Source organism: Equus quagga, chromosome 6 (genome assembly GCF_021613505.1).
Source record: "Equus quagga isolate Etosha38 chromosome 6, UCLA_HA_Equagga_1.0, whole genome shotgun sequence".
Taxonomy (NCBI): domain Eukaryota; kingdom Metazoa; phylum Chordata; class Mammalia; order Perissodactyla; family Equidae; genus Equus; species Equus quagga.
In genome coordinates, this window is record NC_060272.1 from 96,580,676 (window position 1) to 96,597,529 (window position 16,854).

At 39.5% G+C, this 16,854-nt stretch overlaps 1 protein-coding gene across 2 annotated transcripts in view; it reads right to left on the bottom strand.

Annotated features, from left to right (window-relative positions):
- Positions 1 to 16,854, bottom strand: part of PCSK5 (proprotein convertase subtilisin/kexin type 5) — a 437,872-nt gene that overhangs the window by 351,241 nt on the left and 69,777 nt on the right. For both annotated transcript variants that reach the window (XM_046664811.1, XM_046664810.1), the window contains exon 3: positions 3,611 to 3,724. In XM_046664811.1, coding sequence (XP_046520767.1) covers positions 3,611 to 3,724 — 114 coding nt within the window. The remainder of the gene's footprint in view (positions 1 to 3,610; positions 3,725 to 16,854) is intronic.

Consider the following 16,854-nt stretch of genomic DNA (forward strand, 5'->3'; position numbering starts at 1 on the left):
TCTAGACTTGGGCCCTCCAAACTCCTGGAAGCCTGAGCACAGTGTTTCAGGACAGAGGAGTAATTAAATAGCCATCATCTCCATAACAAACTCTCGTAAATGCACATTCCCCTGAATATATTGCCCGAGCCTCAAGGCTAGACATAATGGTTTCACACACCGGTTTCCAAGGGGAGGAGCAACAGGGGCAAAGCTTTTAAATTAATTAAAAGAGACACTCGGGCACACTTCACGCCATTCTTTAATCTCCATTCTCCTGTGATAAATATAGAATGACAGGACCGAGCCCAGGCTAACGAGCTGAAGGCAGGACCGGTGGAGGCTCGCCAGCCAGCCCTCAAAAACACTGCAGCAGGGCCCAGGGCTCAGGAAAAGGAGGGAGGAGAAAATGAGCACCTGACTCAGCTGTGTCACTGATGTGTCACCGGAGTGCTCTGAAGAATGCCCACTGGCCACGTGATCCCATTCTTCCTCCACTAGCAGCAATTTAAACAGATAAAAAGGAAACAGCATGTATGGTAATTAAAAAGTCAGAGAATAATAACAATTCAGATTTATTGAGGGTTTTTTCGTGTCAGGCACTGTGTTAAACGCTTCTCATGTAGTATTTCACCTAATTGTGGTAATGAGCTTCCCAACAGCCCTCACCTCCTAGTGTACGTACTCTTGTGTAGTCCCCCTCACACACTGAATCAGAGGTGGCACATGTGACCAATAGAAAATTCCAGAAGTAAAACTGTCTCTGACTTCTGAGTTTAGATGATAAAGGACATCACACTTCTAACATGACCTCTTGGATCACTTGATCCAGGGGAAGCCAGTGCCATCTTAAGTGGACACTCAAGCAGCCCTGTGGCAAAGCCCACATGGGGAGAAACTAGCCATGTGACTAGGACACCTTAGAAATGGATCCTCCAGCTCAAGCCAAGCCTTTGAGTCTAGCCAAAGCTCCACACATCACAAAACAGAGAAGTCATCACTACTGGGCCCTGTCTGAATACCTGACCCACAGAACCCAGGAGATAAGTATGTAAAAACTAACTGCTATGGTATCTTATGCAGCACTAGCTAACTCATCGATAAGAGCTAGATACTCTTATTTTATAGTTGAGGAGAGTTGAAGTGATTTAATCATGGGCATAGTAAGTAAAGCGATGGGGATCTGAGTCCAGGTTTGCAGATTTGAAGTTCTGGCTGTCATTTAGTCATACGATTCCTGTGAGATAAATGTAAGGTGTGCACTTATTTCCCATCCCTTTTGTTAAGGGAAAAGTATTTAATAGGAAGCTTTGAAGCACTTTGGTTGTCCCAAGTTACTCTGTTCATCCTTGATGGGACCCACCATTGTGCCTTGGATTTTGGCCATTTCTCCTGAAGTTTCTGGAGGGCTGGAATACTGTCTTCCTCATGATGGTGCTTGTAAAGAACAGAAGGGTGGGGACAGGATGCCAGGTTAATCCTGTGGGTTCACATCCCCCTGCCTGGTTTGGCTGCTCTGCTCTACCACTTTTAGGCTGAGTGATTTTAGGCAGGTTACCTAAATTTTATGAGCATCAGATTCCTCACCTTATAACAGAGCCAATATTCATACAGACACTTTTGTTTGCACTACATTACAAAAACACTTATGAAGTATTTAGCACATTGCCTGGCACAAAGTAAGAGCTCCATAAACGTTACCTATTTGAATTATTACCAAATACATGTTGAAAAAAATCCAACATTTTGAATGGCCAAACAAAGCTCTTCCCTCAACCTTTGCTCATAGTGAAAGAGACTTTCCAAAGAAATAGCAGTGGTTCTTGAGAGTGAAGAGATCTCGCTCTCCAAGCACTGAAACCTTTGGAATCATCTTGGCCCTGGTTCCTCCTAGAGCCCACCCTGCCCTGCTGGAGTGATGAGACAATCAGACAAAGCTGCCGGATCCTTCCATCGTCCAGTCAGACACGTGCAGACAGCAATTTGGCTCTTTCTTGCAGGAAGAAATGTAAGGCAAAGAGGGTCTCCCGCCCCCCAGCCTTATAAACAGGGGTGTAGAGATATTTCTGCTTCCACCCTATCTCTTAATCCCATTACATTCTTATCACTTTGTCAGCGCAGACAAAGCTCCTTAGCTCCTGCCAACACTCACTCTAATGCCTTCCCTTGTGGTTCCCTCTTTCTTGGTCTCGGAGCTAATAAGCTGTCAAGTGTCTTACTGTCCCCTCAGGTGCTTTCTACTCAAATGCTGTTTAGAGTCGCACCTCCCTTTGAACTTAGCTTTAAGGCTCCCCTCTTTTTTCCCCTTACACATGAAAGAGTTTTCTGTGTAAAAATCTGTTTGGGGTCCAAAATATTTCCACAACTTTCTACTTCTGGGTAAAACTAAGAAAAGGGAAATTGGGAGAAATGCCAGCCACATTCACCCATCTCCAAATAAACACACATTCTTAGTGTTGCAGGATGCTAGGTTAGGTTCTTGGGGAAGCATATACGTGACACCCGCTCCCCCCACCAAGTAACGAAGGACATTGAAAAAACAGATTAATAACTATGAAACAAAGTGCCATGAGCGGCAGGAATAGAGAGCCCAGGAGAGCAGAGGAAGGAAAAACGCTGACAGATGAGGACAGGGGAGACCCGCAGCAGTCAGCCTCAGTGTGCGCTCTGAAGGATGGGAGAATCCTGACCCAAGGAGGCGGGGAAAGGCCAGAAGAGCACTCCGGGCAGAAGGAATGAAAGGCAAGGAGGCGGAAAAGCACGAGACGGGCACGTGAAATGCTACAGATTTGTAGGGAAGCAGTGACGGGGGCTGCAGAAGATAAAGTAGACTAGGGAAAAATACACTGCAATAATTAGCAACAGAGATTTTCAAAAAAGAAGAAAGTAAAGGTCTTTTTGTAAATTATACAGCAAATTGGGGACATATGGATTTCATAATTAAGAATAAGTAACATATTCTAATCAATTTCTCAGGGATCCTGGACATAAAACCCTAAGACCAGACAAGTATATTCTCAAAGGAGGCAAGGCCAAGTGAACTGGCAGATCAGCCTTCCCAAGATGTTAAGCACATTTCCCTCACTGAAAGCTTTTGCTTGAACCACTGAACTTCCTACAAGTCAAACACTTTCCAACTAGTTTTTTCCTAGCCTAGTTTTAAAAACTATTAAAGTGAGAAGGCACCTATCTGATGACTTAAGTCAGGAATCTGTTACTTACCAGCAGAGTCATTTCAATGATTTCCAAGAGCCAGTATCCATTAACCAGACTGGTTTCAGGGTGGAGTAAATGTGTATCAGAGGTGAACAGGCTAATTCATGGGTCTAAGGGTGTCTGTACCTTAGTATATTTTTCTATCCTCTGGTCCAAACTTCAAAAGCCAAGGCACAGAGTAAGCTCTCAAATAGAAATTCTGTGAATTGGAACTCCCTTCACTTTCTCCGAACTACCAAAGAGTTAAATTCAAAAAAGATCCGGAAAGCATTATAGGCCATCAATCCATCTCAAATGGTGGGTCTCGTAACAGGGCTAAGTCCCTGGTCACTGTTTCTGTGTCATCCCTGTCCCAACAGATGTTCTCTGCACAACAAAAAACTGGACGACAGGGCTCCAGGCCAGGCTTCCTTACCATATACCACATGCTTGGCCACTTGGGATCGTTGAAGTAAGTAGACTGGGCCCGACTGAAGTCATAATCCCTCTTGGTCCGTTTTTTTACCACTTGCTGTTGGATCCACTCCACCTGCCAAGAAGAAGGACATTGGACATTTGGTGAGTGTTCAAGTTCCATCAGGGTTAGCGCAACATAAGTGACAGTCTGAGCATTTCCCATCTTGAGTCAATTCTGTTCAAGTCACAGGCTGCATTCTGGCAACTGGAATCTCCGAGTCCAGAGGCTCAGAACCTAGCTGGATTTTATTTTTAATGCCGTAGGCTTTTTAATCTTTTATGACAGATCATTTCTCTCTCTCAATAACATGCTAGTCTTTTAGCTTTTTCAGAAAGCATATTTATTGCAAATTGATAGTTAATTTTTTTAAGCTAATTTTTTCATCCTTACCTTATACTACTAAGGGCTAGTAAACTTTCTGTATAAAGGTCTAGATAATAAATATTTTAGGCTTTGCAGGTCATAGGATCTCTGTTGCAACTACTCATTCTGCTGTTGTAGTGCCATAAACAATACATAAATGAATAGGTGTGGCTGCGTTCCAACAACTTTACGTAAAAAAACAAGTGGTAGATTGGATTGGGCCCACAGGCCACAGTTTATGACCCCTGCCTTATACCATGTGCCAACATTTTTTAATGTTCTAGGATTACACATCAAATTTTAAATTTGTCCTGGGATCAAATGCTCTAGGATGACAAAATTTTTTTAAATGGCTTTCTACAACATAGTGTAGTGGAAAAAGTACTATTTGGGGAATCAGAAAACCAAAGCCCTCGACCTGTTTCTGGCACAAATTTGGAGAAGTCACTCAATTTCCTGAGCCATAGGCTCCTTGCAGCTCTAAAATTCAAACCCATCCCATTTGAGAAAGTCTTAATATTTTGCTGCAACTTTTGCTTAAACAAAGCAATTGGGAACTTTGAGTTGAATACAGAACTGTAACCTAAATGGTAGGGATATGTATGGGGGTCTTTTTTTAAAGCAGGTAATCATTGTGGCAACAGAAAAATAAGCATGTTCCATTTTGAACGGCACATCTCAAATGCATACTTTATCGGCCTTGGCAGCACTCTACAATTTGTTCCTAAATTCTCCTTTGGTTGATGCCCCTGGCCATAGCTAATTTAGTCATGATACTCTAAAATGTTCTGTTCCATCATTTATCCCTACTCTCCACAAAGGAATCAAAACTTGGGAGAGAGGGAGACTTTGTAGTGCACTACTATGATTCCACAGCCACCCATTCAGGAAAGGTTTCAAAACCTCTCTTGCCTACTTGATTAAAGATTACTAGAAAAGGAGGGATACTAAGGTACTGATTAACAAGCTCAAAATACAGAGCTATAAATAAGATGCTAAGGCCAAAAGCCAAACTCATAAATGTCTATGATTCTCATGTTGGGAAATATATTCAACAAGAACATTGGTATGCACGATGAATTTAAAGAGTGAATTCCTAGTTACATCACTAAGAAGGCAAACAAAATCACACAGCCTCCTAAAGAAATATAAAATCTATTTATGATTAGGATCACAGCTAAGCATCATAGGTGAGCCTTCTCTGATAAATAATTTAAGGAAAATTATCAGTACCGAAAAAAAGTCAATGCATGAAAAATGATATTCTGGAAAATGGAAAGTTTTTCTGCTCCTGTTTTAATCTAGACCAAGTGACTCTCTATCACCGAATCATCCTACACCACACAGACACACACACGCATGCAGGCATACTGGATAAAAGTATGACATTATTTCTCTAAACTGTCAGACAATAGTTGTCAGGGAGGCTAACAGGGATCTTGTTTTTTCCTTAGTTCAAGAGACTGATTTTTCGAAATCACATCAAAACTAAAGTGGCATTGAAAATGTGTGCAAATTTTTTTTTAATGAAGAAAGTAATTTTTAAGCAACCATGTTTCTAAAAATACAGAACAAAATCAATTTCTTTCTCAATCAAAATGGAACAGCAAGCATGGGCATGCATGGACTATTTCTATTTCCAGGAAACATTTTAATCTCTTCATTTCAAACAATCTTTCCAAGGAATGAATTTCATTCATTTATTTATTCATTCAATAAGCATTAAGTGCCTATTCTATACCAGACAATGTGCTGGGAATATAAAGATGAGTTAAGAATAATCTTTGCCTTTGAAGGACTTATATTTTACCACGAAATATTTAGCAAGTATTCTACGATTCTCCACTTCATAAAAATGTCATTATCTCCATGAATGACATCCGACGCAGGCCCTATCACTATATTAATTAGACCATTTATGGAATTTCGACTCTGCACGTGATTTTGCAGTCCTTCTATTACTATCTGTAAGTCTTATTCCAATAAGATTGAACGAGTTCATATCTGCACGCTTGGTAAATGAAAGCTGCAGATCTGTCTAGACAGAATTCTTTTCAATCTAATCCTATCTTGACAGTGGCCTTTCCTAACAGAGCTTCCATAAATTCCGAACTGCCAACATATATGTGTGCACAAACCAGAAAGTGTCAAATGTCCCCCAGTAGGGACTCAATAAAGAGAGTGCTAGAGCTCAGGACAGTCTATACTGAGGTGGGGGTGGATGACCATTTCTACAATGACAGTGTAAGTGCACTTCTCCTTATGCGCGCGCACACACACACACAATAGACAAATGGGATAAGTATGTGAGAAAACCAAGTGACAGCCATTTTCCTAGATGATCCGTAGGTACTAAAATAAAACAAAATATCTTACCAAACAGTGTTCTTCTGTAATTTTACCAAACAAAAATGCTTAGTTACAAGGCTTGGTGGCTAGAAGGTGACACAGCAACTTGGCATCCGGATTGGACTACAAGTCACTCTGTCTGATCACAGGGCTGCAATACTCAAGAAAAGTACCGCAGGGTTTTTTTTAGTGTCAGATACCATGTATTTTGCTTTGGTGCTTTATGAATATGAGTATATAGCCCTAGATGTTTTGGAAAGCGGGAAAGCACCTCTTGGATCGGAAGATTTCTATGACTGGAAAGACCATATTTATATTTTTAAACCATTATCCATATGTCTGTCCTTGAGCCCATTAAGAAAAAGAGGTAATGCATTATACAGACTTCACTTTTTGCCAAGAAGCTCAATGCAAAGAAAAAACACTTAGAAATTCATTTTCAGAAAACGATGGTCAACCCAGGAGAAAAGGAAAACTGTGTGCTTTCCTTCACTGGCTTAACCTATAAAGTTCTATTTCCCAGATATTACGGAACTACAGTTAATCCAGAGTATAAAAGGCACAGGACCTGTCAAATCATCAGTCTATCTTCCATTAATTTCAACATACGCATGCGACATGGTTTTAAGGACACTCCTTTCCCTCTACTCACAGAAATCCCCTCCCTAAATGGTCCACGTCAACACTGGACATTTGCCTCTTCAGAAGCTTTGTCTAAAGATATTCTCTTTCATCAGATTTCACCAGTCAAGCAAAGCACATTACCTGATAATTAGGGGAAGCCTACCCCCCATAGCTCATTATGTTGGAATTTACCAATTTTCTGATACTATATGCACAGTGAAGGCAATTTGTCAGCAAAAGGAGAAAAAAGGTATTATCATATGAGTATACATTATATAAGTTATTACATAAATGTAAATGGGAAACAAATTGTGGCATCATAAGAAAGACAAATACTGCATGGTAGCATTTATACGTGGACTCTAAAAAAATGTCAAACTCTTAGAAACATTAGAAAAGTGGTTGCCAGGGGCTAGGCTGTGAGGGAAATAGGGAGATGTTGGTAAAAAGGTACAAACTTTCAGCTATAAGATGAATAAGGTCTGAGGACCTAATGTAAAACCTGGAGACTATGGTTGATAACGCTGTATTATATAACCGAAATTTGCTAAGAGAGTAGAACTTAAATGTTCTTACTGCCTCCTGGCAAAGGACAAACATGTGAGGTGATGGATATGTTAAAGGAAATCTTTCATAATGTATATATATCTCAAATCATCACAATGTACACTTTAAATATCTTACAAGTTTATATGTCAACTATGCAGCAATAAAGCTGAAACTTAAAAAAATTATGGTGTCATTTTAAAAATGTATCCCACGGTAAAAAGGAATCAGTCCTTTAGATATTAAAATATCTAAAGCTAATGATTAAAACAGATACTGGTAGCAAGTGTCTATAGATATATCAATGAAACAGAAATGGGAAGTCAAGAAATTAACCCGAAATATATAAGAATATAGTATACGAGAAGATGCTATGCTAAATTGGTAGAGAAAAACAGATTACATCATAAATGATGTTGGAATGACAACCAACTGGGGAAAGCAAGTAAAATTGAAACCATTCTCATATCTTACATTAGGATCAATTTCAAATGAATCATATTTAAATGTAAAAGTAAAAACCACACCAGTACCATAGGAAACATGGGAGATTTAAAAAAATAATCTTAGTGTGAAAGATGCTTGTCTAAGTACAATACAAATCAAAAAAGTGATTTAGAAAAATTGATAAATTCAACTACATAAAAAATAAATTTGGCATGGCAAAAAACACTTCAAAAGCAAGGTAAAAGATAGACTGAGGAAAGTTTTCAGCTCCTATCATGGACAAAAGTCTATTTTCCTAATATATAAAGAGTTCCTAGAATCAATAACAGAAAAATTCAATAGGAAAACAGGCAAAGGATAGGAGTACCATAATCTCTGAAAAGGTAAATCAAGTTTCTTAAACATATAAAAATATGCCTAACCTCATGCATATAAAGACAAAAACAGATTAAAACTATACTGAGACACTACTTCTCGCCTTTGAGAGATAAACAATCTAAATATTGATAATACACTATTAGTGAGGGCAGGATAGAACAGTCATTCTCATATAGTGGTGATGGGAATGCCAATCTGTACAACTCTGTGGAAAGTAATGGGACGATATCTATAGAAATTCTAAAAGAAGTAACTCTACTTTTAGGGATTTATCCTACATATTTATTTACACATGTAAATATGCAAAGTTATTCACTGAAGCGCTGCTAGTAATTACTACAAGTTTTAAACAACCTGAATATATATTGGTAGGAATTAATTAAACAATGACATATCAATATAGTAGAGTACAATGCAACCATAAAAGCAAATGAGATAGACTTTAGGTACTGACAGAGAACAGTCTCCAATATATAGTTTAAAATGAAAAAAAAAGAAAAGGCAGGTACAAACAGTCTACAAAGGACACTACAATTTTTGTATCCTTCTGAAATGATAACACACAAAAAACCCCGATAACACTGGCTGCTTTCTGGGGGAAGAACCAGGTGACTGAGACGTGGGGCTAGGAGGGAAATCTTTTACCGTGTGCCCTTTAATACCTTGTTACTTTTAGTTATGTGATTATGTTACCCATACAAACAATTTTAAACGTCTTTTTTTTTTTTAAGATTTTATTTTTTCCTTTTTCTCCCCAAAGCCCCCCAGTACATAGTTGTATATTCTTCGTTGTGGGTCCTTCTAGTTGTGGCATGTGGGACGCTGCCTCAGCGTGGTTTGATGAGCAGTGCCATGTCCGCGCTCAGGATTCGAACCACCGAAACACTGGGCCGCCTGCAGCTTGGAGCACGCGAACTTAACCACTCGGCCACGGGGCCAGCCCCTAAACTTCTTGTAATTTACTATGATCCATTGGTTGATTACTATCACATAATCCAATGATTTCAAATGTGGCCAAATGCCTAAACTATAACATTATTTTTAAGCAATAATGAGGGAAATTGTACATAAAAAGTATCTTAGATGGTTTTATCTTATGTTCTAACGTGGTAAATATTGACAAAAGATGGGTAAATAACAAAGAGAAGAGGTTGGAATTTGGGGAACTTGGCTTATAATCTTAGATTTGCCACCAGCCACCTGGGTGACCTTGCAAAATCTTCGTGGACCTCTTTTATCTGTAAAACGAGAGAAGAAAGACTAAATATGCTCTCTAGTCTCCTTCTTCTAGCTTTGAAATTTTATCCAAATTGTCTATTCACTGATTTGACTGGGAATAAAAGGTTTATGTTAAATGCAACAGAGAGGGGAGATTGCAACTCTAGTTGATAAATGAGCTTCAGTCACTGTGGGAAGATGCAAGATTAACATTTAGAAAGGAGAGTAGTAAATTATATTCCTCCTTTCCTGATTTGATGAAGCAGTTGCCAGGAAATAAAATATGTCGGATTCCATTTTTTTTTTTTTGGTATCCCTTTTTGATTAGCTTTGACAAATGGGGGGAAAGAGCATGGAGAGATTTCTCTCCTCTGTTTTCTTCTCTGACTTCGAAAACAAAATAGTCAGAGCTGTCTTGATTAAAAGAGCAAAAAAGTATTAGTTAAGTGCACAATGGCCATGTACTTTTCTGCTTCAGAAAAGAAGGATCGATGAAGACAATTCAGTACTGACAAGCTGCTCCTAAGGCCTAAAATCGGAAGCCAACATAGCCCAAAATTTTCTACAACTGATCAAGAAATCAGAGTGAATCTGTGAGAGTGAAAGAATCTAGTAAAAGTGTGTGTTTAGATGAGGGTATTCCTTCTAGTCTTTAAATCTTGCTCTGTCTAGTAACTATGGTAATTAGTGAGTTACTAAACACTGACATTGTTATTTGATTTGAGTCACTCTTTTTAAAGAAAATAACCCGTAATTGTTAAATTCTGCTTATTTTTGGTAGCCACGTGTGAACGAAATAAGCATTACTGTTTATTCAGTGGAGAATTTTTACTTGATTTGCTTGAGATAGGCACTGTGAATCCTATTTAATGACTACAGACATGGGAGGCTTATATTCGAGAATCATCTAGTCAGAATACAAGGAATCCTACAATCTTTGCAAGGTCATTGAGAAAGATGTTGTGAAATAAATACTGCATGAACATTCAGAATAGTGTAACAGAAGACAATATAGGCCAAAGTGAAAAACCTTAACTGCCATAAAATTTTATAATTAGTTAGCTTTCTCCAAGGAACCAAAATTTTAGAAATATGTCATCAATTTAATCTTGTTCTATTTTGTTGAATGGAAAACTCATAGCATTATTGTTCTGTTTTACTTACTTTCAGAGAATTAAAGTCATATTTCTTCCCATAAACTATTCTACCATTACTTGCATGCTTCTAAAAATTTAATTTCCTAATTTGTTGCCTGGTTTTTCTCTCCCCACTTCTGATAAGATGATGTGTGAAAGGAAAAAATAAATGGTTGCATCCAATTAAAGTAGTAAAATTTATTCTCCACCCTCAAGGCCCTTTCTTTCATTTGTCTATTTACTTCAAAAATATTATCTAGAGTACCTACTATGTGGCAGGCACTGTTCTGGATGCTACAGAATGGCAGTGAACAAAAATAACCAATTTCCTGCTTTCAGGCAATTTCCATTCTACTGGGAGTAGGACCATAAGCATGTAAATAAATAAAAAATTATATAATAGACTTTCATAATGTTAAATGGTGCAAAAAGTAAATAATGTCAGGTGGTCAAGAGTGATTATGGAGGAGGGGGCTATTTTAGGTAAGGTGGTCAAGAAAGGCCTCTTTGAAAGATGTGATATTTTAATAGAATCCTGAATAATAAGGAACCAGCCACATGAATATCTCAGAGGAAACCTTTCAGGCAACAGGAGTAGCTAATGCAAAAGCCCTAGAATGACTGTGTGTCTGTATTTCTGTCTACAGCTCATGCATGGGCTACAGACACCGACGGCAATCCTTCAAGGCCTAGGGGTGGGTATATCAGTAGTGCATTTCGCCCTCCAGTGGATAGATGAAGAGAGACTCACACAAGTCATGGAAGCTGATTCCTGGCCATCTGGTCAACTAATTCTGGGCTCCTAAGTACCAGGAATATGATCTAGAAGGGGACACAGGTTCACAGTGTGCATGTCCCCAAGGCCCCACCAACTCCTCAGCTGATGAGGACAAAGTCAGCTGAAAGAAGGCTCAACAAGGCTCTCTAAAGCATGAGAGCCTGAGCAAGGTACCCTCTCGCCCAGATCTAGGGATGGTACCCTTGTGATGCTAGCCGCTACAAACTAGTCCAGTAAGGGGCTTTGATGCAAATTCAGTCCTTTCAATTATATAGTAAAAATCACAGGTTTCAGGGCCAGCCCTGTGGCTGAGTGGTTAAGTTTGTGCAATCTGCATTGGCAACCCAGGGTTTTGCTGGTTTGGATCCTGGGCGTGGACATGGACTGCTCATCAGGCCATGCTGAGGCGGCATCCCATATAGCATAACCAGAGGCACTCACAACTAGAATATGCAACTATGTATGGGGGCGGGGCGGGGGGCTTTGGGAAGAAGAAGAAAATAAAAAGATTGGCAACAGATGTTAGCGCAGGTGCCAATCTTTAAAAAAAAAGTAATCACAGGTTTAATGTCATCTAAACAGCAGAGAAATTATAAAATGATTTCTAGTATAGAAAGGGTCCCAAGCATGAAGCATTCAAGCATAAGGAAAGTGTAAGTGTACTGGCATAAAATGCTATGTAGCATAGCAGCGGGTGTAGATCATTGTACTAGGAATCAGAAGACATAGTTATTTAATCCTGTGATCTCAGACATCAATTACCACCTCTGCAACTCTATGAAAAAACGACATGATATCTGTTGTTGGACAAATCTTGCAATACAATTTAACACTAAATTAAGTTATATAAAAAAAAGCAAGGTAGTTATTTCTGGAGCTATACATAAAAACATCTAGTGTGTGTGCTCTTTATACATGCAGAGGGGTAGAGTTGGGCCAGGCTATGCCACAGATGGCAGTGCAGAATAACGAAAATGGGACAGTACGCTACCCGAGTTCTTGGTAGCATACCACCAATCATTAGCCTGGTCACTTTGGGCAAATCACATAAGTTTTGGCATTCTATATTCTCATCTGTATAAATGACATTATTTTTGTGAGGCTCAAAATCTAATGTGCTATCCAAATGCAGGTTCCTGCAGGACTTAGGGACTCTTATTCTAATTGCAAGTTTCCTCCCACTTCCGTGGAAGAAAGAAAGTAGGTTTTAGTATTCCTAGTACCAACAGCAATAGCCCTCAATAGGCCGTCAATAAATAGGTGTAGATGGATAGACAATATTTTTACATTGCATTAATACATTTTTTTGGTAGGCATGTCTCAGTTTTCCAGTTACTAAAACACAGCAGGAAATTTTAAACAGGAGAGGGCACAAAAAAGGCTGTATGCTTAAACCTGTGAAGTATAATAGGATATTTTGCATTTCAACAACAGAAAGATGGTGGCACAAGGATGACTACATTACTAGCAATGAAGAGCACATAAAGGTATTAATAAAGGATGTGTTCTTTCTATATATAATTCTGAATTTTTATTGTATGATGGGACCCTTCTTGATTTGACCCTCCACTTGAGACCTACTGCAGTACCAATTTTTATCTTTTGAGATGGAACCATTTCCTCTACCAGTCTACATTTCAGAAGCAACAGAAGACAGTGTCTACAATTAAAATGGATAAACACAGAAGAGTGAAGTCGTTGTTGACACAGGTCAAGAACCTGGAATGTTACTGCAGATCCCAGCAGACATTTTATAAACTGCAAAGGCCTGGGGTTAAATCAAGTCAGTGAAGCCCACAGTGCTAAGCGTGCATCCTCCCAGACTGATAAAGAGCCCTCCAACATCTCACTGGCCAATGGCTAGTCCATAATCAAAGCACATGGCAGAAGTACAACTTAAAAGCAGTTATAAAGGGAGAAATATAAAGAGCAAGGAAATGACTAGAAACCAACTCAAAGTTAAGTGGGAGAAGGTGCAAAACTGATAAGAATAAAAAACGTTAGGGCATATTTCTTTAAAGAAAACATTTTTAAACATTTAAATTTAAGACTTTGCCCATCCTGGCCACTAGTAATACGCATAAGCAATAGTTTTTTCCCTGACTTTCAATGACATATATTTTTTTTGCTCTACCTTTATCTTTCTAGGAATGATAATCTCCAAAGATTTCAAGTTTATTTTCCCGTTGATGTTTACTCCCTAAACTTTCTTAAAATCCCTTGAAGGGAAGACACTTATATTTGCCTCATGTAATATATTTGTCTTTTGAGTCAAGTTTAATCTGTCCTCTGGGGGAAAAAGTCCCTATTCCTAGCCATGCCAAAATGCTTTCCGGTGGGTAAAACAATTCAATTTTTGTAAAAAAACAAAACAAAAAGTGGGTGTGAGTGTAGGTGTGGTTGTGTGCGCACACACACACGCACCCAGCACATGGAGTGGGGTATTAAAAGAAAAAGCCTGTGATATGAACTGATTAGATACCTGTTGAATGGCAAGATTATATCCAGAGAACCTCACATTTTATAACTTGGATTTCTGGTTCTGCTGTTTTAAACTTTAGGACAATTAATTTAAGCAAGAGGAAATTTGAAGACAATTTTGACTGCCAAGTATTAAAAGGAAATGGAATTCTAAAGTACCTAAAACGAATTCTACCATCTGAATGCCACGTGGGGTGAAATTCACACTTTTGATTAAATGCAATCTTAATGTTGGGATTAAATTAGGACAGCACATAATTCCCTCCAGCCTCACTTCAGGATCAAGATTATCATTGCATTAAAAACACAGTGGCATGACTTCATTCTCTGTATTTGTATTTGAATCATCATCCTCTAAGCAACTTGAAAGCCAAGGCAATGTAATTAATAAAATCTATTCAACATCTATCTTCCATAAACATAAGTTCTACCTCATTCTGCCCTTAGTATAGTTGAAGTTTTAGAAATCTGCAAGAATGACAATTTTACCTTAAAGTGTTAATTGCTTAATGGATTTTGGTTCTCTTTGACCAATCCTTTAACTCTGTGTATAAATCATTCAAGATATTCCCCAGATCTGCATCTGCAAAAATTGGATGCCCTCAAGCTGTATATCCAGTGAATACAAAGACGAGCACTATTTTGTACAGAGTGGAGAAATTGTTCAATTCAGCCGACATTAATATAAAAAGAGGCAAGTGCTGGCAAAAGAAATGGCAGTCATTCTTATCATTTCTCCAAGGAGAGGAGGTGAGGTGATCTGCTAAGTATCAAAAGCACGTCAGCATCTTGCTTCTTAATATAACATACCACTTAATTCCATGGCTCACAAGCAATGATCATGAAAGTTATATTCAACGCTCTTCCCCAGTGACTAATTCAGCTCCACTGCACATATTGGCCTATTTTCCTATTTAAATATAAATGGCAATGGCTTTTGTTTCTAAATTTCCATGGACCCTACTCCTATGATTTTGATCACAGTGGAAAAATGTGGGTGGGCGGAGGGCAAGGACATAAATTCAGAATTGGGTGCCTGAAGTTGTGATTTTATTTATTTATCCATTTATTCTTCTTCCAATGTGAGGCATTTTCAGTACTCTGGTAGCCTCAGTTTTTTAATCTTCCCAGCATCTTTAAATCTCTTCATTGTCAAGATTTCAAATCTTAGAAATTAAGAAACTACCAATTGTTACGTTGGCAAGCTCTAGTGCTATGAATCAAATAGGGTTGGGCAAAAATCAATGTCATTTCTCCCTCCTGTTGCAATAAGATAAATGTACAACTTCAGGAGCGATTGCATGAAGTCTGCACAAGAGTTCTAAGCTCTCTTGAGGCTAACCTACATTTTTAAGCCTAAAATGAGCTCTATAAGTAATCCATAAGTAAATACACAGTATGAAGTCACCAATGGGGAGAAGTCTGGATGAAGACCACCATGTTGGGTCCCCCAACCAGCAGAGAGAAAGTAAAAAGGCTGGCCTTCCCAGAAGGTCTCTGACTCAGGTTTCCATTACATTCCCTTTTGTCCTGAACTCTAACCTTATACTTGGCAGGGTGGGCAGGGGTGTTTTGCAACCAAAATACTGGAATTGTGGCAGCTCTTAAACACCATCATCACCCTCTGAAATATTTAGCAAACAGCTACTTTGGTCAGGGTGGGGGAGAAGCATGCCTTTCAGCCTCTGGGAAAAACACTGTCCAAAAATCCCTGGGCCAACGGGAAAGGGACTGGCATTTTCTCGCTTAAATCCAGTTGCCTGAAGCAAACCAAATGTTTTCTCAATTTCAGTGCTATTCCCTCACCTCAGAAACCACTGACGAGGCTTCCAGCAAGGTGGTACTTGACAAAACTTGCAGGTCAGAGCACATAAAAATCTGGAGCAGGGCCTGATGAATGAGTGCGCTGGCTGGAGCTTCCGCCTGCCCTCCACGAAGGCGAGGCAGCACCCGGCTCCCAGCTTCCTGGCGGTCTTCATGTCACAGCAGAGGAGTGCCAAGTCACTCCACTGGGCCTCCCTCTCCCTGAACTCGTAATTCATACCCCCCACAGTCACTTACAGGAGCCCTGGGGTCAAGGCTCGGGGAAGGAGAGAGAAACATTTTCATCACTGTCATCAAGTCTGACACATTTTCAGTGTGAAGACCCAGAAGTTGCCAATCTCTCCCATCAAGCTTCCTTCTTTCACGCTGTGTGTTTTGGATGGCTTACCCCGGAGTCTGCTGTGTCAATGTTCATGGAAACGTGATGCATTTACTGCACCCAGGGGCTGTCAGCATTTTCTCTGTGCGCCCCACCCCTCTCGCCAAATGAGTTCCACTCTGGCACGCTGGGGCTCTCAGAACTGGAGTGAGAGCTGTTGGCCTTGACCACGGTTCTCAGCCAACTCTACTGAGTCTTGGCTACTTGAGAAACAGCCATCAACATCATAGCACCTGCCGAGTATACTCCTTAGAGACTTCATTCAGTATAACTCCTAGCAGCTCTGAACACAGATGAGGGAAGGGAGAGAATAAAAACTAAAACTAAATGGCAAGAGAGAGTTTGAGGATTATGCCTAGAGTTCATGAAGGTCCAGGAGGGTGAGGGCATCATCTGTTTCTCTAGCCCCCACAGCAGCCACGCTATGCCTTGCTCAGAGCAGGCACCCAGCAAGGATTTCCAGAATGACTGACTTTATTAACCACTCTTTCAGTAAAGGAATAATTGGCAGTCCAGTTGTTTTTCAGCCTCAAACATGTACGGGAAAGCAGAAAAGCAGGCTCTAGTATGGGAGTTCTCAGTGTGTGGAAAGAGGAGGGAAATAATCTTAGGTGATTTTCAGATAGATTTCAGCTCAGGATAAATCAATGACATCATTGTTGCTGAGCCAAGGAATAAA